General features: G+C 40.3%; 1 protein-coding gene across 3 annotated transcripts; it reads left to right on the forward strand.

Annotated features, from left to right (window-relative positions):
- Positions 1-2,330: 2,330 nt before the first annotated feature.
- On the forward strand, positions 2,331-23,565 carry ENTPD3 (ectonucleoside triphosphate diphosphohydrolase 3). Of its 3 annotated transcripts, XM_032707105.1 has the most exons (12): positions 2,465-2,656; positions 3,106-3,163; positions 5,807-5,884; positions 6,172-6,292; positions 9,790-9,907; positions 13,218-13,368; positions 14,141-14,300; positions 16,370-16,600; positions 17,031-17,303; positions 17,397-17,507; positions 18,012-18,149; positions 20,777-23,565. In XM_032707105.1, exons 4-12 carry the CDS (start codon positions 6,173-6,175, stop codon positions 21,008-21,010), a joined length of 1,536 nt encoding a protein of 511 aa, XP_032562996.1. In that variant the 5' UTR covers positions 2,465-2,656; positions 3,106-3,163; positions 5,807-5,884; position 6,172; the 3' UTR covers positions 21,011-23,565. The 3 variants fall into 3 exon arrangements, with proteins under 3 accessions (XP_032563003.1, XP_032562996.1, XP_032562987.1); XM_032707112.1 differs by lacking the exon at positions 5,807-5,884 and having other exon boundaries at positions 2,331-2,656; XM_032707096.1 differs by lacking the exons at positions 2,465-2,656; positions 3,106-3,163 and having other exon boundaries at positions 3,301-5,884.
- Positions 23,566-24,512: the final 947 nt, after the last annotated feature.

The following is a 24,512-nucleotide window of genomic DNA, read 5'->3' on the forward strand; positions in this document are numbered from 1 at the left end:
TGGACCTTGCAAAGAATGCACAGAAACGAGGAGTGGATCTTGTTCCTATGAACTGGCAAAGTACCATGCAAGAAAGCAGACTTATTGCAGCCACCAGTGTCTTCTTACCTCCATTTTCTCACATTAAGATTTCTCTCTGTTTCACTCTTTGCTGTCTCTTCAGAGGATATTTTGAGGTCTTTTGATATTCTAGCATCCAAAGCTGTATGAACATTACACAAGGAGCAGATGCAGTTCTGTGGTCTCTTGGGATGTATAATCATCCACCCCCTTTGCTGATGTTGCTGCTGTCACTTATAGGGAAATGGGGCAGTATCTGCTGTGTATCCTGTGTAAATGTGATACCATAAATGCATTGCAGAAATGTGGCTGTAACAAACACTTTATTCATATCCATAATATTTTAGTTTCTAGAAACTCACTGATGATCATAGCAACTAGTATTCATATATGAATCTGCCAATATTAGTCATTGTCTTTTAACTCCATATATTCAAGCTCAATGGACAGTTTGGGGTAGATTCTGTCCAAGCAAAACAAATCAATACAGTTAGTTACACTAAGTGGAATTGAACAAGGATACTTGTAGGGAGAGAAGAAAAACGTGCTTCAGCAAAGAAAATGATGGAGAGATATGTGTTCCGCAGGCTTGGCAAAGGTTGGGAAAATGGCACCCGGTTAAATCTATACCTTGGGAGTGGGATTGTGAATGAGACGAAGGGAACTATAAAAAGGAGGACAGGGCTGAGGAGAAAACTGAAGAAAAGCTAAAGAGGTAGGCTTAGGAAAAAAAGAATATAAAATAGTGGATCTAAGATGGGTCCCCTGGGTTGAAGCGGAGGAACCAATGAAACCAGTTACCATGCCACAGACACTGGGCAGGCCTGGAGGGGAATCTTGACCATAGTCTGATTTAGAAGCAATGTTTTGGACTTTGAAGCAGTTAGGGGATTTTATAGCCCATATCACTTATGCTGCTATAATGGTTTTAGCATAGCAGTAAATGTCACAAGAAGAGAAGCTTGTTCAAGAGCCCAGCTCTTGGAAATGGTGCAGAAAGAAAAAAAATCTTGTATGTCTGTTTTTATAGAAGCAGATGGTATACAAGCCAGGGTGTGCTTTCTTTGCAAGCATTACATTTTTGTCACTTGTGTAGGACTGGTTGACATTTTATTTTCTATTTCAAAATGTTCATCTTTGATTGTATAAGAATAATATGCTTTTCTGTGGGGTAAGCAATCCAGCTAACTTGTCACTTTAAATGGACACCTGACCTGAGCAGATTGAGGTGACTGACCACACAGTCGGTTGGACTAAGTGCCCTAAAACAAATACATTTGGATGGGAGAAGAAATGGAATGGAACTCAGGAATGCAAATGATACAGAAAAAAAAAAGAATTTACATTCAACAGACAGCGAATCAGGAGCGATGGAAGGCTTTGTCTTCATGTGCTAGAAATAGCTGAGCTGATTCCCCAAGATCATCATTAAACCAGCTTTTAATAATGTGTTGTCATCAAAATGATGACAACCCCCAAAATGACAACCCTCCACCCCCAAAATGAGTAGATTGTGAAAGGATGCTTACAGATGGTTCACAAGGCTGCAGCTGGTTTCTTATTCTTCTTTCTTTATTCAAAAACCAAAGATACTTAAGATTCATCAAGGTCATTATGAGAAAAGGAATCAAAGGGTTTTTACACTATGTGAATCTGAATTCTGGAACAATGAGCAAATGGTAGCAAAGCAGTTAAGTATCTCACTATGATTCCAGAGCTCATGTCCATGGTAAACCCATCCTGCAGGCTGTAGGATGATCCTTGACTGCAGCTGATCACACAGGTTGGACAGGGCAGGATCTGTGACACTGCTTTTACTTATGTTTCTGGACATGTGCTAGCTTCACTGAACGGCCTAGGTTTGGCAAGAACTCCAGCAAAACTAGAAAATAAGTAGTGTCAGTACACACTTGAACTCTCAGGTAGCCCTGAGAGTGGCAGGCTACTAACTTCTGGGGGCTGAGAAAAGACCTCCTGAGAAAGCACCTGTTCATTTTAGAAGAGGCAGGGATTCTTTGACCCCCAGTGTCACCTCTAGATAAACCCCTTTCTGTCCTCGCTTTGGGAGGGAACTGAGGAATGTGATTTAGGGAAGGCCAGCAACACCCTGCCGCACCAGCTGCCGCCAAATCCTAATCGGAGTTTCCGGAAAGCAGGGAGCAGCCGATGGAGGGGAAGGGAGGGAAGCAGGGCCGTGCGTGAGCCGGGCTGGCAGGGAAGTACGGCACCCCGGGCCCCCTCCCGGCCCCCTTCCAGCCCCGCTCCCCCAGCGCATCCCTGCGGGCACAGCCGCGCGCCCCCGCCCCCCGCCACATCTCCCGGTGCGGGGACGCCTCGGATGCGTCCGCCCGCCGCAGACCTCCTCCCTCTGCTTCGGTCAGTTCAGCCGGATTTTATTGTGTTGGTTTTTTTTTCTTTCTTTTCGTTTGTTTGTTTTTAATCTATTTGGAAATACAGGAGCAGAGGGCGGGCAACCACCCAGTGACTCTCCACAGCCCCCCCCAGCCGCGGCGAGAGAGGCGCTCGCAGCCGCCACCGCCCCGCTCCCGTCACTCCTCATCCCGGCACGGTGCGGGGAAGCCGCGGCTGACAGGAGGTAGGTTGGGATGCGGCGAGGGGGGCCGGGGGATCCCTGGATCGGGGACCGGGCTGAGGTGAGGAGGTGGGCGCCTGCCACTCCGGCCGTCGAGGAGGGGGCGTTGCTCTGTCTCTCCGCCGTTTTTTGGGGGGATAACTTGGGGTATTCTCGCAATTCATAATCGTCGTGTGAAGGTTTCCCACCCAGGACTGCAATGACCTGAGGGAAAGCTCCACCTGGAATTTTGGATCCATGTGCTTATTTTTACTTAATTTCTCCTCCGAAGGGAGGCGTGTGAAACCTCCTCGAAGGTTTTCATCGTGGGGTTTAAAATGCTACGGTGTTTTGGGTTTGTTCTGTTGTTTTTTTGTTGGGGTTTGTTTTTTTGTTTGTTTTTTTTTTTGCTAGCACTTAAAACATTCACCAGGCGACCTCGTCTGAAATGATAACGTGTTTGTATCCATCAGGTTATAGTGTGAAGAAAGATACATATGGTGCTTACATACCCACCCTACGAACAAACAGGTCTGTATCTAAAGTAAATGGCTTGGTGTTTCAAGGGAATTTCAGCATGTAATATGCACAGTCATTTTTACAAGTGTGCATTTAATTTAGTTAAAATGTTGGTGGCATGAAGAAGTTGAGTCCATTTTCATTTCCAGGCGGGAATTCCTTTTGCTTGCAGGTAAGGTGTAGAAAGTGATCCTTCCAATGTGCTCCTGTGTGGCCCAGCGTACTTAAATGGGAATGGAAAATATGTATTTATGCTATTTCTTGCTTCAGGAGGATGTTGTTTTAATAATGGAATGCAACTGCTTTTTGATTCTCCATTAACGTCTTTTAATTGTTTTTTTGCCAACAAGTGTGCAATGATAGCAAGAATTCCTTACCTTACAACTCTGTTTAATATGTGGAGTGAATGAACTCCTGTCTGGTATCTCTGTGGAATTTCTTGAATGGGCAAGTATGACTGTATTGCCTGGTATGTATGTGAGTCTTAGATGAGTGTAGCTGAAAGTAAACACAGCCCTGTGCTTGTGATCCAGTTATGTGGCAAGATAGCAAAGGTGTCAGCTGTGTGATGACTTCACACGGGCGGGGACTGTAGGTGTCCTTTTGATACACAGATTCACAATTTGCAAATTATCTCTGATGAAATTGTCTTCATTGCCAATGGGACAAGATTGCATGAGGAATGTTTTAAGGGATCTACCCTTACCTTATATTCTTCCTGTCATTTTTGAAAAGAGAAATCATGTGTGATGAAGACAAATCCCAGTACCAGGGTAGCACATGAGAAATTCAACAAACCCAAGATTTCTCTTTGCTCTTTACAAACAGATGCAGCAGAAAATATTTAAGCAGTCACGAGTTTAGTGTTAATAGTCTAAGAGTTATTACTGCTTTCCTTTTTAGTAATGCTTTAGTTTTTCAAAGAGTCATTTGCCCTGAGTGTTTTTTCTTTGATGATGACTTATTTTTTTCCAGCACTGAACAACAGTGCTTTGATCCTGGAGTGACTGGTGTATATTAGGTTGCAAGCATAGTTCCTTTTCAGTCACTTTACAATTATGGATATATCCTTGTAGAACTGAAAGCTAAAGAAAAAGACTTTTTCTCTCCCTAAAGTATTTTATCCAGATGGTTATTCATAAATGTAGTTAAATGTAGTTAAAAATCTGCTGTCTCTCTTCAAAAATGAATTGATCTGTATAAATACTTCTAATTAGTATGCCCTGACATCATCTGCAGGTTACAGTGTAGGTGTTCACATATTCTCTAATAGTAAAAGAAAGATTTCATTCTACCGTTTATGCTTCGTGAACATGATGTTTGAATGCCTCAGGATAGTAAAACAATGAATAGAATTAAATGAATCACCAATGTGGCTGGTAATTTTCTCTTAAAACTGACTGATGATTAAGATAATAAAGCTATTACCAAGCCAAGAAAGAAAGTTCTGGAAGGATAGATAGGCAATTAACAAGGAGCCCATATGGATTTAGAAAAGGGAGTTAATGAGTGTTAAAATGATGGTTTGGAAGTGAGTTGTGTCAGACTGAAACGAAGAGTTTCCAAAAGCCAATCTGAGTTAGTTTTCGCAACAGAAATAGCAAGAAATAGGAAGAAAAGTGGGCAAAGCTCAGTGTGAAGCTAGTCCATGAAGAAAAAAAATTTCATTCTTTTTTGAATGTGAACAAAGATGCTGGACCATGGGTACACAGGCTGAAAAACCCATGGGGTTTATAAAATGGAAACTGTGTGAGGAAGTGTTTGTTCTGCCTTCTCCCTCTGGCTCTGGTTGGAGCTAAGGAGAAGACCATGTGTTGCAGGTACAGTGGGGCTCATCCAATGTGCTCTGGCCATGGACTGTAGACCACCTTTAAGCTCCTGTCCTCAGGACAGGTTGGCATTGGTGATTCCTGGAATTGCTGAGCAGCCACTGGTGTATTCTACTGTCAGTATGGAAGAATTAGGAGTTAGGAGTCAGGATAGATCATGCTAGGTTAAGTTGATATTTCTATGCCAAAACAAATGTTTTCTGAAATGAGAAAGGCAGGAAAGTTCTCTTTGTTTTCCTCTGACACTGCTAAGCTTGCCATCTCCCACCAGCTGCCTCTTTCCTCCTCAACCCCTGTGGAGCATAAGGATTTTTGGTATGTGGATTGCCAGTATTCGGAGGTACTGAATGGCCTCTTGAGGTTAAGAGCTGTCTGGTCAGGGACATAGAAAATTAGAGGATGAACAGAAATGATAGGAAACCTAAACCACATTTGAATTCTAGGAAACTTTTCTAGAGGATACAAACATATAAATAGCCTTGTCATTAGTATGCATGTTTCATGTCACCTTTGGGTTTGTCCAACATGACTATGCTAGATTTACTTAGATTTAGCAACTTTTCATCACAAAGTCTTTGAGTTAAACTGTATTTTTTATGTAGTGCAGAGTGATAATAATAGGTTCCACATTAGTATGCACACATTTTTCATGAGCAGTTAGTAGACAGATGCCTACTTTAATGTTCTTAAAACCTCTTTTTCTTTTTTGCTGAAGCAGCTTGTATCTCTTATAGACACTGACCTTGCACCTCTGGCAGAAACACCAGCTGCACTCAGCAGCCTGCATCGTTGTGTCTACATGGCTGTGGTTGTATCTGTGTTGTAGGATCACATGGGATCGTTGAGTGTGCACTAGCCCCAGCCTGCCTGCCCGCTGCTTGCATTTCCTGAGGCGTGGGAGATGGTGAGCATGCATCTACATGTAGGCACTGTGGAAAATGAGCAGACCGAGGGTGAAATCTGGCATCATTAGCATGACAATACAGACACAGCCCTTCTAGACAATAAGAAGTTAGTGGTTGCAAAACACCAGGTAGTTCGTGAGGAGAAGACAGATTTTTCCTGTAGTACAATCTAGTTGATGTAATGAGATTTTATGAGTCTCAACTGATTCAGGGTTTCAGGCTTTAAGAGAGAATCACTGAATCCATTCACATTCCTTAAGTGTTTTTTTCCTTTTTGTTGTTGCAGGATGCTCACCAGAACCCCAAGTGTTGTTGCCCAAGTGTTGCTTTTTCTAAGCATAGTTCTTGTCATTGCTATTGCAGTGATTCAGATAAATCAGCAACAGATCCTCTCCCCAGGGCTTAAGGTAAGTCTTAGAATGCCTCAGGAAGGAGAACAATGTTTTTACTGATATTTAATTTAATATGCCTTTCTAAACTAATTTTTATGGCTTGAGCCATAAAAATGAGCTTACTATCATAAATTAATGTTCAAACACATTTTTGTCATGGGAAAACTGAATCTGAGAGAAAAGGAGAATTGGTCAAGAGTCAGTGGCAAAGGAGGAACGTGATTCCCTCTCTGTGATGCCTATCACCCAATGTCTTCTCCAAGACTGAAAGACCAAATGAGGAAAATATCTCATGCCTTTTTTTATTTTTGCCAGAGCCTGGAAGTAATTTTAAAATAATTTAACATAATTTTGAAGTGGGCAATACCCAGAGTTTAAATTCTGCCCCAAGGCAGAGTTGGGAAGTTTATGCTGACATCTTTGCAAACTGCTCCTGTATACCAAAAGCATTTGGTTTTAAGTGCGCATTTCGTGATTTGCCACATGTTGGGACCTGCTGGATATTAAAAGAAGCAAAGTAGCTTCATGAAGGGCGGCAGATCAAACTGGAAAAGACAAACTGAAATACTCTCAAGTTCAGGCTTTCCTTGCTCCAGAAACATGTGTGCAGATTCTTCAATGAGAGATGTATACAACTGAGGACAAAACTGTAGAAATTACCCTTACAGAGAAGCTGTGCAGTCTGGCATTTTGAGTTCTGTTTTTTTCCCACGATCCTCTTGTCAGATTCTTCTTTGAAGTCCTTTCTACCTTTCCATCTGCGTGTATATTTAACTGGTAGTTCACATACCGATAGCGATAGGCTATGCCTCATTACACTTCATGGGATTATGAACAACTCTGGCTTTATCTGAATCATTTGGTGGTGTGTGACTCAGACAATGGGATAAAACTGTATTCTGATACCCATTTTATGTGTTTGTGTGATGTGGCAGGGTGTGTGTGCTGTGATCTTGCATGGGGACACATTGCCTCAAGTATATGTTCTGTTGTACCCCAAACTGCTGCTTGCAGCAGCCTTACGTCCCACCAATTTTTGTGCAAGGCAGGACTGGACTAATGTGCATCCCAGCTGAAGCAAGGACAAGGCTGAAGCCACAATCTAAAAGACAGCCTACACATCTCTTGTGTTTGTCATTAACTCAGTTTCACATCCAGAAGGATAAAACTGCTTACATTACTCTTTGAGGAAACATTGGAACCACCTTGACTAGCTGGAGCTGGTTTAGGAGTAGAGGTCTGCTTACTGTATCACAACAGCTTTATGGCTGGCTCTAGAGGAAGACTGGTGGTTCCTCTACCAGGTGTGCCTTGGCTTTGAATTTTGTTTTGGGCTCTAAGCCTGCTAATGCAGGGGATATGGAGAACCCTGTGTTTGATTCTTGAGACGCTGTGTAGTCCTCAGTGGATGATTAAGACTCACAAGAAATAGTTCTTCAGGAGCAGAGGGAGGACCTTTGTATGTGTGAAACCCTCCACACATGAATGAGCCCGGAAATAGGAGTGTCCTGACATTAATGGTTGATTAAAATTAAATACAGCAACAACACGATGTAAACAGACTTACTCTTTGTAAATGGCCTTGTTCTTCTGTTGGTAACTCTCTGTGTTATCTGTAGCATACGAGCTAAAAAAAAAAAATAAATGTATGGGTGCACCTTTAGAGACACAAAATCTGGTTTATTGTTACCTTGCTTTTTGTTTAGTTTCTGTTAAGTGTGTAGAGTAGTCAAAGTGTTCTGCCAAACCCAAGAGGCAAGATGGTGCATTTACTTCATGCTGTAGGCAGCATGGTCACCTCTGTGTTGGAGGTACATGAGGCAACAGTAAACCTCATAAAAAAGCATTTTCCCTAAGGTCACTTTTCCCCCTCTTTTCTTCTTTCTTCCTTCTACTGGACTAGAAAACAGAACAATGAAACTTTTCTGGGTTAACGTTGTCTCTCTGTTTTGTCTGACTAATCTATTCCATTACATTATCTCCCAGCTCTACCTGGGCATGGCAGTTAGCTCTAAAAGTAGCTAAGTTAAAAGCTTATGGTTGGCACTTTGAGCTGACAGAGACTAGATTTAATTAATAGCCCTTGAGCAGATTGACCATTACTGTGTTATGTACCTTCAGAGTGCTCATCTCTCTTCCAAGGAGGGGGAATACACTCAAATTATCTTTTGATAAAGTAGTTACTGAAGCAGAACCTGATCATGTAGTGGTTTGACAGTATCTGTGGAGCCTTTCATCTTTTGGTGGATCAAGGTAAATATTGTCTGCATAAATATAAATGAAATTTTCACTACCTTACAGTCCTCTATGAAACAGACTAGACTGGTATTGCTAGTATTGTTTGGTGGCCTGGAGTTAGTAGGATTACAGTAGAGGCTGGGAACTAATCAGGTGTGGAAGCTGAATGGTTTGCCACCTAAAGCAGTGATCTTTCTCAGTCAGACTTGAGGCTCCTGAGGGAGGCAGTGGGATGAAATTTATCAGCCTCCTACAGGGCTGTTACTGCTTTCCAGCCAGACGGAGGCTCTCATTTTTCAGTATTGTCAGGCTCCTGGGTATCTGTCTGTTTTAAAAGAAAAAAGGTTAACAGAGAAATGAACTTTGCACTGTGTGACTCCTACCAGTTAGATGACGTTGGAAGAGAGGGGCAGCTTAACATACTGTCAAGGATTATAAAGAAGTTAAGCAAAATTTCAGTTTTCTTCCCTTCATGAGATTGTCTTCCCAGCTGCTACAGTTTTCTGCTGCCATAAAATATGGGAAAGGGGGAAAGACTGGTCAGGTGAGCAGTGGGATGGGATGAAGAAACCTGTGCTTTAATCCCACAAAGAGTCCAACAGACCTGGGGCAAGTAATTTAACTCTTTCTGGTTTATTTCATAAATAATCACAGCGTAATATTAATTCTCTACTCTTTGTTGACTCACATTCTAGCACTGCCTGTTCTCAGAGGCAATCTCTAAGGTGGACTGCCTAAACCACTCAAAGGGAGAGGTTTATGGGGCAATTCGAAAAAAGCAGGCTTGTTACATCATTCTTACTGTTGACTGTTGTGTACTTTACCTCTTTGCTTGTAGCTTTATGGATCTCTTGTGCATCCTTGAATCTAAAGCCTGTGCTTAGGTATCAAACCCTTCAGTGTTCCACAGAATGTACTGGGATAATGGGAAATGAACTTCCTGCAAAATCAGGTTCTAACACAGTGTAAGATATCTATGTGTCAATGTGGATTTTGAACCTGATGCTGAAAGGAGATGAGCATTCTCCATCCCTGCTGAATTAATTATTGAAGATATGTAGCGTGTTCTTTGGTTAGCAGCCAGATTCATTCTGTGCTTGGCTGTTGGATTCACGCCTAAGCACCTAACACTATAATTAATCTGTCTTGTAAATAATACCCTGTGCATGCATTTTCTAAAGTGTTTGGTGGTGCAGTGAAGTACAGCTGCATATGGGCATTTAAGCTGTCACTGTTTGTTTCTTCATCTAATGTCTTATTTTTTTTCTCTCCAGTATGGAATAGTCCTTGATGCTGGATCCTCTCGAACTACAGTCTATGTCTATGAATGGCCAGCAGAAAAAGAAAATGACACAGGAGTAGTAACCCAGACCTTCAAGTGCAATGTGAAAGGTGAGCTCAAATGGAAGTTCCTCATTTTTTTCTAGCCTCACTTACACTGGTTTTTTTTCTTTGTCCCCTGTGTTCCCTTTTCAGTGCTGGGGAGTGAGAACTGTGAAGACTATGTCTGTATCTGTCAGCATTAGTTCTTTTCCTACTGATAGAGCAGGATGCTCTAATCGTTGTAACAGAGAGGAAATTATGACTAAACTTGATTTACTTCATTGCAGTGCACGAGCAGCGCAGACAGAATTCAACCTACAGAGAATCAAGACCTATAAATGTTTAGTCCTTGTGTTTCTTTAAAATAAGAGTAAAAAGTATATTTTAAAATAGCTTGGAATAAAAAGTGTTTGAGAAGAATGGGGATCTAGCCCTCGTTAGATGTTAGCCATTAATTAAGTTTCTCCATATTACAGAACTAGGAAGTATCTAATAGAGTTATCAAGTAAAATAGTAAAATTGGCAGAACAGTTTGTGACAGGAGAGTTGTATCAATTATGTAGGTCTGGCCTTCAGCTCAGGAAGACCTGTAGCTGTGTGCTGCTAGGTGGTGTCCCACAGGTACCACTGGCTCCCTGCCTTGTCTTTTATCTGAGGTTTTGAGTTGATTCCTTGCAGACAGGCTAGGCTGACTTTTGCTCACACTCCAGTATGGTTAAGTATAAGTTCTAATGGCTTGTTGTGGGTTCCTTCATAACAGCTTTTGAAACTCTTAGTCAACTTCAGTGACATTTGAGTAAGCTTTCAAAGATACGAAAATTCCACACATTTTGTGAAGACAGATGGCCAGGCAAGGGAGAGAAATCTCTTATTAAATAGTACCTAATCCATAAGGGATTTCTACAGGAAGCCAAATATTGTAAATTATGCTACTTTCAGTTAAATGAGCTTTAGATTATCCTCTTACGACACTGACTTTGTTTAGTGTACTGATTTGGGTTTGCAAGTTAGGTAAGAGGAGATGGTGGGGCATTTTAGGAGCCTCAATGCAGTTTTTTTGATCTCTGATAATAACTGTGGTTTTCCGAGAGAATTTCTTCCCTTCTGTCTCAGTCATGATCTCACAAAATCTTGCATTCCAGACTCTTTGTGTCTGGAAATAGATGCTGGAGATGTAGCCACAGAGGCCCATGAGTAACTAGGAGTAGAAGGCAATGGTTTCTTAACAGCACCAACATTCTCATCTTCAGCATTAAATATATGTGTGGACATTCTTAGTGGGTTTTGAGCAAGGAAAGGAAAGCAAGTGTAACAGGAACAGAAGTAATGCACTGTTGCGTCTCTGATGATGTGTCCTTACAGACTGCTGGAATGGTGAAGGGTACATTCTGCTAGCTCATGTCTTGTCTCATTAGAAATGTTGCATTTAGGAATTCTGGTGTGAGAAAAATGAACAGAGAAACTGCATTTTTCTTTTTCACGAAAAATGACACAGGAGTGCTTTGTGAATCTGTTTTAATTGGTTTAGGTTTTGTTCTGCCTCAGGGGAATACAAAACATTGCAAAATGGAGGAGTCCAAATTGCTGTGAACTGTTTAGGTCCATGGCCTTAACCATGGTCAACTGAAGTGCTCCTCATCTTCCAGTGTACAAAATCACCAGGGTTTACTCTTTTAGTGTTGGATAACTCTGCACTGGAGGAGGCAGAGGGTTCATGCGAGAGGTCCCCAGCTAATCTGTGGGTGACAGTGGTGAACACATCTGTCAGGGTTTCTTTAGTGACCTAACTGTAGCCTTAAATTGGGGGATGGTTGTGGGCATACTGAGAAGCAGACTTTTTTTATACCTACTGAACTTTGAAGGTCAAATGATCAACTAGTCTGTAAGTTCTGTGGTGGTTTTGTGATTTCATTTCTGCCTTTATTAGGTACCTCTACCCCTGTGTGAAGGAACCAAGTCCATATCAAAACCCTTTCTATATAGTGCAGTTGATCTGTCCTAGTAAAGCTCTAAGCATGGGCAAAGCAGGCAGTCCAGAACAAAATGGTCACTGCCTTATGACCTGCTCTGCCTGAACACTGGAAGACGGAAGTTGCTGCTACCCAGGGAGTGTGAGGCCACAGCAGCTGCTGAGGATCTAAAACAGCATTTGCTGCTCTGTTTTCCTCTGGTAACATCTTTTAATCCAGCTTCAGGCCTGTTTGTGCTAGACTTAAGACTTTTAGCAAGTCTTACTCCAAAACCAGGGCTGTGAATGTCTAATGATTTCATGATAATGTTTAAGTTCATAGTGTCGAAAAAGGGAGTTGTGGAGTGTGGAATCTGTAAAGTCTGACAATTTTTTTCTCTGTTTTTATCATGGCAATGTGACTAAGCATAAATGGTTTCTCATTTTAACTCAGTAAGAACCACCTTTTGCTTAGCTTGGGATCAGGTTGTGCAAGAGATGGCTGTGACAGGAGAAGTACATGGAGTTCAGATAGAGTTGTTCTCTGTGAGGCAATGGCTTCATGGGAATGCCTGGATTTCTCTCAGCGCAACTTTCTCAGCCAGGGAATTTTAGTAAGGGATGTTTTTATTCACACCCAAGTTGAGCCTGAACGAGCTGAGATCCTACTGGTTCTTGGAATATTGAGCAAGGCAGGAAAGACTTTGATGTTAGTTGTTCAAATAGTTATGCCTTATGCAGCATGGTGTAACTCTCATTCCTGCTCTTTGAAGGCTTTGGAAATTTGGAAAGCTGTTCAGTATTCATTTTTGAAAACTTTGGAAGTTTGTAAAGCTGTTTAGTAGTTCATGCACCAGTGCAGACTTGTACCTCTATGAATTCAAGAGCCATTTCTATGCACCAACAATTCCTTACAGAAGCTTTTTTATTTTATTTTCAGTTGAGAGCAGTGAGCTTTAAAGGTGCCATGGTGTCCATGACAGTTGTGGCAAACCAGATTAGAAAATCCTTGTCTTAGGTTGTGAAAGGAGGGCTTTTCTATACTTCAGCAGATCAGAGAAATTATACATCCATTAGACATGCTATTTTCTACAGCATCTGCCACAAGTAAACCTATTTTCCTCATGAATATAGCACTGCTGTCATTGTGTTGTTATGTGAGTATACTGTATATCTTACTGCTGGTACTATAGGTGTGTATGTACACACACACACAAATACAGGCAGGCAGTTTGCAAGTGTCTTCTCTGTCTTACACAGTAGTCACTACATTGTTTATTCCATAAGCACTCCTAGTTTTCAGCTGTCCTACCCTTGTTTGCAATTCTGGGATGGAGGGGTGAAATCTCTTTCTCTTAACACCTGTTTGCTAATTGGGCTAATTTGTAGCTGGCAAAGCAAAATGAAATCAATCTACTTGTTCTGTTTTAGGCCCTGGTATATCCAGCTATGAGAGTAGCCCTGGAGCTCTTGCCAAGCCCTTTGATGACTGTCTGAATAAAGTCAAAGAGAGAATACCAGCTCATCTGCATAAAAACACTTCTGTTTATCTGGGGGCTACAGCTGGCATGAGACTGCTGAGGTATGGCAGAAACTTGAACTCCTCTGTATGCATACTAGCATAGCAGTTTGTGAAAACAGAATGTGAAAAATGTACTGGATGCATTTTTACTCACTGGAAATTAACCATCTCAAAAGGAAATGGAACCCAGCCAATTTAATTTAATTAACTTTTTTGATAGGGAAAGCGGCTCTGCATAAAAATCCTCTGTTACGCTGTATTGAAAAGAAATGCTTGCTTTATTTTGGAGAAGGCAAGAGTTCAATTTTCTCTTTCACATCTGCTTTGAAATACATTGTTATGTAAACAGATAATGTTTGTGCGCATCCATGGGCAGCAAAGGCAGATTGAAGCTAGACACTGCAGAGTTTTCTGAGTGGATGTGATGTGATGTGGATCCTGGGGTCCATGGCTTTAGCCCTGGCACAAACTGGCTTTCTATATTTGTTCTCTGGCGAAACATAGTGGGAAGAAAGGTTCCAGGACTGTTTCAAATACCAGGTGTCATAAAAGTACTCAGTTCACTAAAAATAAAGAAACTAAAAATAAGAAAGTAAACACCCATGAACTTCTATGATAAAGAGTGAAGTTTGTATATAATGGGGGAGTTGCTTGCTGAAAAAATGCTGGATACGTGACTGTTCCCTATCAGAAACTTCCCCTTTAGATAAACAATGTCTATTTTTTTTTACTAGGTTATTACAGGAGTTTTCTTGAGTTGCTAGTCAGTGAACAGTAAACATGAAATTGCCTTTCCAGATGCTCAGTGTCTCGTGTTTTGTGAATTGCTTAGGTTGCAAAATGAATCGGCAGCCAATGAAGTCCTTGCAAGCATTCAAAACTACTTCAGAGCACAACCTTTTGAATTTAGGGGTGCGCAAATCATAACTGGGCCAGAGGAAGGGGTGTATGGATGGATAACGGCCAACTATTTAATGGGAAATTTCTTAGAGGTGTGTGGAAAAAAAATGCATGCTTTTCTTTTCACTCTTTCTCTCTTAGAAATGAGAAGTTTGAGAGAACATGGTTGTTAAAGCATCATAGTGTTGTGATTTCTCTTTTGCACGGAAATTTCTAACGGAGTCTTTTTGTGTCAGTAATAGAACAAAGCAAACATAAATCAAAGACTATGTTGTTACAGGAGTGTGATATGGCAAAGGTAAAATGGTTGACACACAAAAAAGAGCTCTTCCCTAAATGACATTGGACGCCTTACCTAGAAATGAAAAGTTAGATTGCCCTTAAATGCATTGGTATGTTAAATGTGATGGGTATTGATTGTCTTGACAGTGGTGCCAGCTAAAGATGTTCTCTTCTGCTTTTCTGTGACTTCCTTGGGTGGTTGTTGTCCTTGCAGCCCTACTGGTGAAGGACGTGCACAGCTTAGGGGGTCTTCAAATTGTTTGGAAGTGTTGGCTTACTTGTCTTAAGCAGACAAGACTGTTTGAAGCACTGAAGGTGGTTAAGTTGGTGTGGCCAAATGTGCCTCAGCTGAGCCAGAAATCATTCATACAGAGTTCATTCCAATACTGCTGAAAAGGCTATGGAGCAGTAGGCTGCGATACCAACTGTCTTGTACAGACCAAGTGATACCAATATAAAGATACTTAAGCTGTCCTTGAACTTGGAATAGGGTCAGGCAGAAGCCTCATAGCTGGGAGGTAGTCGAATGCATTGGAAGATCCCTTTTTATATGCAGATATTCAGTACCATTTTATTCAGAGTAAAAGCTGTACCAATTTGATCAGCAACTGCTCATCTGCATTCCTGGTAGGAGTGTGCTGCCCTTAGCTTTAACTGCACTTATTCCAGATTGCCTCGCTGGGCTGAAAGAAATTTCAACCAAACTGCTGACTATTGTTAAGCTGTCCTGGTTGAATGGCTCCTATTAGATCATGGCCATTAAATAAGCAGGAATTACTTGTTGGTGCTGTGAGTGATAGCTCACGGTGAATGTGTTGCTGACTTGCAAAGTTAAGAAAAACAGTACAGGAATCACACATTCTGGAAACGTTTTTCTCGTGTGCATTTCATGCAGCAAAAATGGCATCATGAACTTCAGGGTGGTGTCAGTCTTCTACCACATGAATTTTAATAATCCAAATGTCAAATTCCTATACCAAATTCATAAGGACTACTGAATGGACTGCAAAAAGCTGTGAAACCAGTTTAGTCTAGAGAGTTGGGTGAAGAGCTACGTGTGGAATATCACTAGTAGGAGAGAGAAAATTTCACCTTTCTTGTGACAATGAGCTAAGAGTCAAGCTCTGCTAGGGGCTGTTTATGGGAATCTTTCACTGTAGAATTTTATTGTGAGTATATTTGCTAGCCTATAAACTTTCTTTTCTCTTCTTGTCTATACATTCATCTCATCATGCTCAGTGAGTAATACTACATTAAGTCTATATTTGGCACTGTGACTATCAAATACAGAACTTGGGAAATGTTTTGGGCAATAAGGAGAAATGCCAGATGAATGGATCAGATCTGTTGCCACTGCAGTTTCAGTGAAGGAAACATGCAGATTAGGGGTCCTCGTTCTTTTAACTTTGATGGAGCTTTCATTTGACTTGTCTGTGTTTTGCACTTTATTTTCACTCTTCTTCTCTGTGATCTCTTAATATTCTATTCCTTTAATATTTCTTCTTGCCTTGAAACAAGCAAATCTGCATACTATTTCCATCCAGATTTGTTCAAGATCTCATGGGTATCTGAACTTCAAATCCCTACATTCTAGGATAGACATTGATCTGGCTAGTTCTGTGCTTTGATCATTGTGCTGTCCTGTTGAGTTAAAATATATGTTGCATTCCTTTTTCCATCTTTCAAGACCATTTCACTCTGTGAAAGTACATCCCTCTTGTGTAAAAACATCTGCATGTTTTCCTCAGAGAGCTATGATTTTTTGGAAAGGGTTCAGAACAAAGACGGGGAAATCTCAGTTAACTAAAGAGTAGAAAAGCTTGAAGGGAGGACAGGAGATGATATTTCTAATTTGTCTTGGTTTTAAATTTACGTGTAGAGAAATCTTTGGAGAACATGGATCCATCCTTACACAAAAGAAACTGTGGGTGCACTGGATCTTGGAGGAGCTTCTACTCAAATTTCATTTATCCCAGAGGACTCTCAGGAGCACTTCAATAGCACTTTGCAAGTGAGGTTGTATGGTTATAACTACAATGTCTACACTCACAGCTACCAATGCTATGGGAGAGATGAAGCTGAGAAAAGGCTTTTAGCGTTGCTGCTCCAGGTCAGTTTAAGACCCTTTGCTATGTTGCTCTTGCAGGTGTTCAGTAATTGTCTGAGCAGGTTCTTAGGCTTGTGTTCTCTTTCCTTTGATGGCATTTGGAGACCCCAGTAAGAGCTCTGTTGTGCTTTGTTGTGGGCAAATACACTTAGATTTCATACAAAGGTCTTCATATTTGTTAAAAATTGGTGAGAGTTCTATACCGTTTGACAAAAAGGCCTGTGAGTGTTTTGCTGATCTTGGCAATGAATTTTTGAGAAAGGAGTTTCTATGAATTACACTGATCATCAGTGTTGTACTGACTAGTCATGATAGTGAACAAAAATACATGCATGCATATGAAGGGTTAGTTAATGTCAAATTAGGTCTTTCTTGCTTTTTAGTAGTCATTATTGTTTGGGGTTTCTTGTGGTTTTGTTTTTTTTCCCCCCAGAAATCAAATGCCAGTTCCAGTGTGGATAATCCATGTTACCCTCAAAATTATAATACATCATTAATGATGAAGTACTTCTCTGGCAGCCTTTGTACACAATCTCTGAGACCAGCAAATTACTACCCAAACCAGCCCGTGAATTTCCATGGAACAGGAGACCCAGGTCTGTGCCGCGAGATGGTTTCTTTATTGTTTAACTCCACTGCTTGCAGAGACAGAGAAGACTGTCCTTTTAATGGAATACATCAGCCAAAAGCTAAAGGGAATTTTGTGGTAGGTTCGCAAACACAGCATTTCTTTTCAAGCTTTATTGCTTTTGATTTCTGTAGTTCTGAAAGTAACCTATCATCTATTCCCTTTTTATAGGCTTTCTCTGGATTCTACTATACAATTAATGCTTTGAATTTATCTGGGCACTTTTCCCTGGATGACTTCAACTCAAGTATGTGGTTTTTCTGTTCACAGAGCTGGACACAGGTAAGTGGGTTACTTGTTTGTTCTTTAGGGTTCTTGGGGTTTTTCTTTTCCTTTTTAAATCTGTAAAGGAGGGATATAAAAATAACATGGACTGGACAAGCATTCAGAACCTTTCAGAAGGTCTGTACCAACCTCAGCATTTGTTTTTCCATTGTGCTTCGAACCATGTAGTATTTCTGTCATGTTTATCACTTGGACTAGGTTTCAAAATTTCATTTCACAGTTTTAACAATGCTGTAGAGATGACATGCAAAATTTAGAAACCATAACATCCTCAATCTTCAATGTGCAGTTTTATGTTTATTTTCATTGCTTGCTACATAAGCTATGTGACTATTAGAGGCTTTCTGAATCTCTGTATCTAGTTGTCTGTACCTTTACTTGGGGTTTCTAAAAAATGCTACTGAATTCTAATTGGAATTCAAATATTCTCTAGTTACAAAATCTAAAAGCGTTTCTTTTTTTCATAATCTACATGTTTTTTTGAAAAACCTTTGGTTTCAGCTCCAGTTTATGCTGCCTAAATTTGAAGAAATATATGCTAGATCCTACTGTTTCTCAGCAAATTTCATTTATTACTTGCTTGTACATGCTTACAACTTTAATGCAGAAACTTGGCCGCAGATACATTTTCAAAAGCAGGTGAGTAATATACATTTTCTCTTACTGTTATTTTAGTGCAAAGAAGTTTAGAAGGAGACAGAAGATGCAGCCTACAAAAATAAAATGGTCATAAACAGCCTTTCTAATTGACTGTCAAATGTTTGGCATAAGACAAAGCCACTTTTCAAGCCTCAGCATCAATTTCAGTCTGGTTCCAGCATCTCCATTACTTGGAGATGCTACCTAGATTCTTAAAATAGCTTTAAGCTTTAAGATCAGCCACTTGTGTTTTAAACACATTTCCCCAGTTTGTTGTACTTCAACAAATCCCTAGGCAGTGATGTACCTAAAACACGTCATCAGTCAAGGTCAGTTTGAGCTAACTCTGCTGAGCTGGACAGGAGAACTCCGCTTTTCTGTCTGCTAGCAGAGCCCTGGGGGAACTGGCAAAGCAGGTCTGTAGTCAGTGAGTAGTGCTGAAGCAACTAGGACAATTTTCATCCTCAGCTGGCTCATCCATCTGTGCCATAATCTGGTTCTCTGAAATAAGAATGCATTTTCATGGGGTATTGCCTTTCAGCTGACAGAGAGAGAAGGCTTACAATATTTGTGTGATAGATGCATTTCCTTTCCTCTCTGCTACTGCACTTATTCTAAAACCCTATTCCAGACTATCTCTTAATGTCCATATAGTTTGGAAACGCTTCAGCACTTGCATGCAAAACCAACAAAAGAACAGGTTGTAGATCTTTGTGGCCTGTTCTTTACTACAGCAGATACTGGCAAGCTGTGAATGAGAAATCAAAAGCAATGTTTTCTGACAGTCATATCTATCACTCGTGCAGTAAGGAATCAAGTAGGATTTTCTTGCCTTATTTTGACCGCTGGTGGACAACCATTAGCAGCCCTGGAGGAGCTTCCAAAGTTTAGCTGTTCTACCAGGAAAACAGCATAGATCTTACTTTGAGATGTTAATCTGGACTGGGGGTGGGGTGGGTGGATTTGTCTTAATATTTAAAGGTATATTGTATTGTCCCCAGCAGATAGGAGCAGCCAAACACAGCAACATTTTTCAGTATTTAGCCAAGACTGTAAGAATACTGAGCAAAATAAAACCCCAAAAGGCTTTTTTAAAATGAATACCTGTGTTACCTAGTTTTATCACTAGGGGTATCATGACACCCCAAAAGGAAAAACTACATTCTCTTAATTAGATCTGCCCCTACTAAAATAGTAAGATCTAATATTAGCTGATCAACTAAGCTACCCCAGAGTTACAGCACAGTCTCTCTAAGGCTATGCTAGGAATATATTTCCTTTTAATTAGTGAAAACAACTAATGAAAAGAACCTTAACCTAAGGCCGGAATTTGGGTGAGGTCTAGAGCTAGATGATTTGCAAAAGTTAAAAAGTTCTAAACTTCATGATGAGAGTTTTCCCCCTCTCTCAGCAATGAAAAACCACCTTGATCCATTTGACCTCTTTGCTCATGTGTTGTGTTCCAGTTCCTGTTGCTGTAGCTTTCTTTTTATCAGTTAGACAATAGATATTGGGATATACACAGCTACAAAAAGGACCAAATATTCTAGGCCCTTATGGTCTCCTACAACCAGTAGCTGACAGCTTTAAAGGTGGTGCAAGCCCTTTGAAAAGGAAAACAACCTCTGTTGAGTGTAAACTAAATACTGTCTTGTAGCTGGCTCTCCAGGCTAGCCCTTGTTTAGTGAGTTCCACCACATTTTCTTTAAATGCTTCCTGATCCCCCTTTTTTTTTTACTCTATTTAACAGTAGTTTTTTAGGAGAGTTGGATTGTTTTTATTTTTAAGTTGTGGTTTGATTTGTAGGAGGCAGTGAGATGTATTTATGTCTTTTATATAAATAGGCTAACCATTATTGAAGCCTGGGCATGTGGGAGGAGGACAGGAGACACTTCATGTTTGCCCCTTGATCGTGTACTTATCAAGTGGCAGGATGATGACTTAATGAAAAGGACAGTGGAAAATTGGTAAAATCCGTTGCTCAAATTAGAAGTGGGGAAAGATAGCAAAGCAGGAGGACCATGGGGCCAATAAAAACATACTCCCTTTGCTGTTGTTTCACCTGTTCTGAAGTAGTTTTTCACTTATGTTTGTTTATTAAATGGAAATGCCTAGTGTTGGTTCATTTGCAGGCACAAAACCAACTATAGAACAAAAAATAGTAAAAAGTTCCTGCTTTGGGGACCTCACCCTGGCCTCCTCTTTGTCTGTGTTAGTGGGACTCTTTGTGGTGTTTTTTGTTTGCTTGAACTAAATTATATCCTAGGATGTGGCTAAGGTGAGGTGCTAATTTTAGGAATTGGCGCAGTAATGTTGATTTTTTTTTTGTCTGTTTAAAGAATGTTTCTTGCACAGAAAATCCCATAATTGGCTGTCTGCATATATACCACACATCCTTATACCCATCCAGTACCTTCTTTAGCCCAGTGACCAGTTTTGTTATCATCCTTTGGAACTACAAAAAAAGGGTAATTTAAAATGGTTCTGTATCTTCTTTGTATATTCCACTAAAGATTTCTCCTTGCTAATTTAAGGGGCGGTTGCCACTATCAGCAGTTGAGTTTTTGGAACCTCTTTTCTTTAACTGAAAATTCCATGGGAATAGGACTCTTCTGTCTTTATTTCAGGTTGGTAATAGCAGCATAGCATGGTCACTTGGTTACATGTTAAGCCTCACGAACATGATTCCAGCAGAAGGCAAGCTGATCCAATTACCCCTGAAGCCTCCTTTGTTTGCTGGGCTCCTCATCTTCCTCACAGCTACGGCACTGTTGTGTCTCCTCTTCCTTGTTTACTTGTGTTTTGTATCACATAATCGGAAGAACATCACTCGTGTTGAGCATGTATTTATCCCAGAATGAATGAACTTTACTGAAGGCAAAGCAAAAATTTTATAATGCTATTAAGTTAAGTAGGACTTCATTTTGCCCTCCATTTTTCAAAAATAAAGACAAGAAAAACAGCTTCAGGACCAGAAGCATAAATAGAGAAGAGACACAAAGGAATCTGTGATATGGTGAACTGAAGTGCTTTTGAAATATTTTGGCAATTGTTTCTGTAAACTTAATTTGTCCGGTGTGCAGCAGAGAAAAAGTGGGCAGATGTGTCACTTTGCTTTATAAGGGATTACTAGCCTTTTTCTGCCAGGTATGTATCATTTTTTTGTTCATTAACTCTGTGCTAACTGGTAAAGTCAAGTGGTGATGGATTTTATCACAGCATCAGTTGTTTAAGATAAAATTAAGTCAGTAGAAATTGTAGGAGGTGGTAACATGGTAGCTGTCCTTGTGTGCAGCGCTGACACTAAAAGCCCTGAAGTAATCTAATTTCTGAAACTGGAACAAGCACTGGATGATGACAAGAATTGAAAGGAACAACTGTGACAGAATTGTTTTTATTGCTGTTCCAAACAGATTGATCCCCATCACCAGAATACTTCTGCTATTGTACATAAGATTTGCTTTGAAGGTGGAACAAAATGCTTTCATGCTTTAGTAACTGAACCTAAATTTAAATGTCTCATAGTTACTTCCAGAAGCCAGTGGAGTTTTCAATGTCCTTTTCTCTCTGACTTTCACAGAAATGCTTTTGGTATGATCTCATACTGAAACATTGACCTGTATTCCTCACATATTGTCTGTCTCAGACAGTCGCAGTCCATACTGATTTGTCATGTACGTATTATTTCAGCTGTCTGGATAGAGTGTCAGATCTGGAACCTTCCAAAGTATTAACATGTTAAACCCTTCATTCAAGGCCAAGACAAACAGGAGCCACTCTGCAAGCCAGCAGAACACCTTTTCTGTAGTGGGTTTAGGAACACGTTTCTGAAGCTGCAGCCATGGCTGTCTACTGTCCTGGCCTCAGTGTTCCTCTAGCAGCATTGGGATCCATCTAGCAGATGGTTCTGCCAAACATATTAACTTCAGAGCTTTTCTAGAAGTGCTGCTGCCTTCATACATCAAGCAGCTGGCTTCCTGGAAAGCCCAGGCATTCTTGACGACAAAATCCACTAAATCATAAGACTACAATTTTAGTCACTGCTTGATTAATTCTTCATGGTCCTTTACCTGCCTGTTGTTTATAGAGCCTTGGTGGTCTTCAGCTGGCTTCTGAAGTAACCCTTGAGAAAGTCTCCTGTCACATTCTCTGCCATCTCTTCCTTTTGTACACTGTTTCTTTAATTCCTTTTAATATTGCCATAACATGATCTGTGAAGCTGCAAGGGGAACAGAACCATATAATGGTTTGGGTTGGCACATAATGTGTTTTCTGTCTCAGTTTCATCTATTCTCCATATTGATTGTGAGATAGGAGAACAGTGGCCAGTATTTTTACCCATGAATTATGTTTTCAATTTCTGTCTTCTGTTTCTGTATCAGCTTCTTACTTACGTTTGGTTGTGGGGTTGGGGTTTTGTTTTCTTTTGGGGTTTTTTCATAGGCTGACAGATGATTCGAAGGGAACGAAATATCTTTTAAATGGAAAAAAGAAGAAAGTTAGTGATTTTTCAAGTGGATCATTAGTGAAGGCTTTGTCCCTTCTCTGTTGGTATACTGCTAAGTCCTGTCAGTCCAGTTACTGGAGTAACAGTATTTAAAATAAGGCAGAAGGTATTATAAGATGATGAAGTGCTCTGTGGCATCAGAGTTACATCTTATAAAGTATAAAATTTACTTCGCAATGCAAGGACATTACAGAGGCTGGCATGAGATAAGGCTTTATCTTCTGTATTATGGATTTGTAACTGCAGCTAGAGGGTAAAAATAAAAAGCAGACAGCTGGATGAGAGCATTAAAATGTTTTCTGCAGTTGCCAAATTTTTGTTAAAAAACTATATTCTGGAATATTTACTTGCTCTACAAAACTTTTGCTTTGTGAATGGCAAGGACATTCAGATGTGGTTTTACATAAGTGGAACACTCTTGGAAGTTAGTCTGTTTAGAGCTGGCAGCTAAAGAACAAGTAAATTTGGTCAAAAATCATTTGGACTTCTAGATATACTGGGATAGACACCCAGTATCTGTTCAAAGAATGCCTTCCCTCCATGAATCTCCTGTTTTGCTTTTATAGTAGTTCCCTCTTCTCCTTATGTGTATAGTCTCCCTCATGTGTCACCAGGATACCCACCTTCTCCATCTTTCCCAGCTGAAAATGATAGGAAAGGTGAGCTGAAACTGTTGAACTTCAGCCAGGTAGGCCTCAGTGATCACATCTAACTCTTGCCACACGGGTGAGTTGGAACCAGATCAGCAGGTGTAATAATTGTCCTGCCATTGAGAACTGACCAGGTCTCTGGGAGAGACAGAGAAGTTAACAGTACTTGGGAATGTGTACAGACCATAGATTATTTATCTTTTTATACTCTTTAGTGCCTGCTTATGAAGATTAATAAAAATAAATTATGAAAAGTTAAGCCAAGTGTACTTTTTGATTTTTATTGTGTTTTCTCCAGTACCAATATTTTCATTCTGGTAGACAAGCTGTTCTTAATAGAGGGTTAGGAAATCTCTGAAATGGTTTTGGGGGTGGGGGGTGGAAATTTGCAAGCTGCAAAACTGGTCCTGCAAAATTCTGGAATGGACAGGGCTCATCTCCAGAATCCATGTTCTCAGCAAGGAAATCCTGGTGGTTAAAACCAAGCCCCTCTTCTAATACTTTATATACATATATATATATATATATATATATACACACACACCCTAAACACAACTTCTGCTTTTAAACACTCATACATTTCGCTCAGGGACACCAGTGCTTTCTAAGGCTTTTTTTAGGTTCGTTGCCATGTGAAGCAGCAATTCCCAGTTATCAAAGAACAGTTGATTGAGATACAGATTGGTTAGAAAAATAACTGTTGGGCACTGGAAATGGGGATAAGATTATGTAATATGCAAAACCTCACCTATGGAGAGGCAGCAAGAAATTAATCTGCCAGAAGCAAGACATGAGAAATGAAATGCATATGGATATTTGTGAAAAGTGACAAAACTTCTTGTACAGCAGTATGCAAACCTGGCAGAAGCAAGCATGATTCAGCACTTATAAAGTCAGCTAAGAGGACAGAAAATTAACACTGAGTATGATAGTCATTCCCCAATCTGGATGGCTTAAATTGTTCCTGTAATAACTGAATTTAAAAATGAATGTTCACTGGGATGACAAGACTGTTTATCACCAAAAGTGCTCAGCTATACTTCAGTTACGAGCGTTCTTCTGTGTAGGAAGGCCATATCTATTTACTTGCTCAACAACATTTGTACAGGTTAGTGTATGTTTTTAAAAGTCATGGGAGAAAATGTTTTTAAGCTTGAACTGTTTGATGTTAAGGAACAGTTTGAGTTTGGTGGTTTTTTATGATGA

The sequence above is a fragment of the Chiroxiphia lanceolata genome, chromosome 1 (assembly GCF_009829145.1).
Source record: "Chiroxiphia lanceolata isolate bChiLan1 chromosome 1, bChiLan1.pri, whole genome shotgun sequence".
In the NCBI taxonomy this organism is placed as follows: Eukaryota; Metazoa; Chordata; class Aves; order Passeriformes; family Pipridae; genus Chiroxiphia; species Chiroxiphia lanceolata.

Coding starts and splice junctions, on each gene's coding strand:
- ENTPD3 (XM_032707112.1), top strand. CDS start 6,173: ATGCTCACCAGAACCCCAAGTGTTGTTGCCCAAGTGTTGCTTTTTCTA. Junction 6,293..9,789: donor TCCTCTCCCCAGGGCTTAAG/GTAAGTCTTAGA, acceptor TTTTCTCTCCAG/TATGGAATAGTCCTTGATGC. Junction 17,508..18,011: donor GTTCACAGAGCTGGACACAG/GTAAGTGGGTTA, acceptor CTTTGGTTTCAG/CTCCAGTTTATGCTGCCTAA.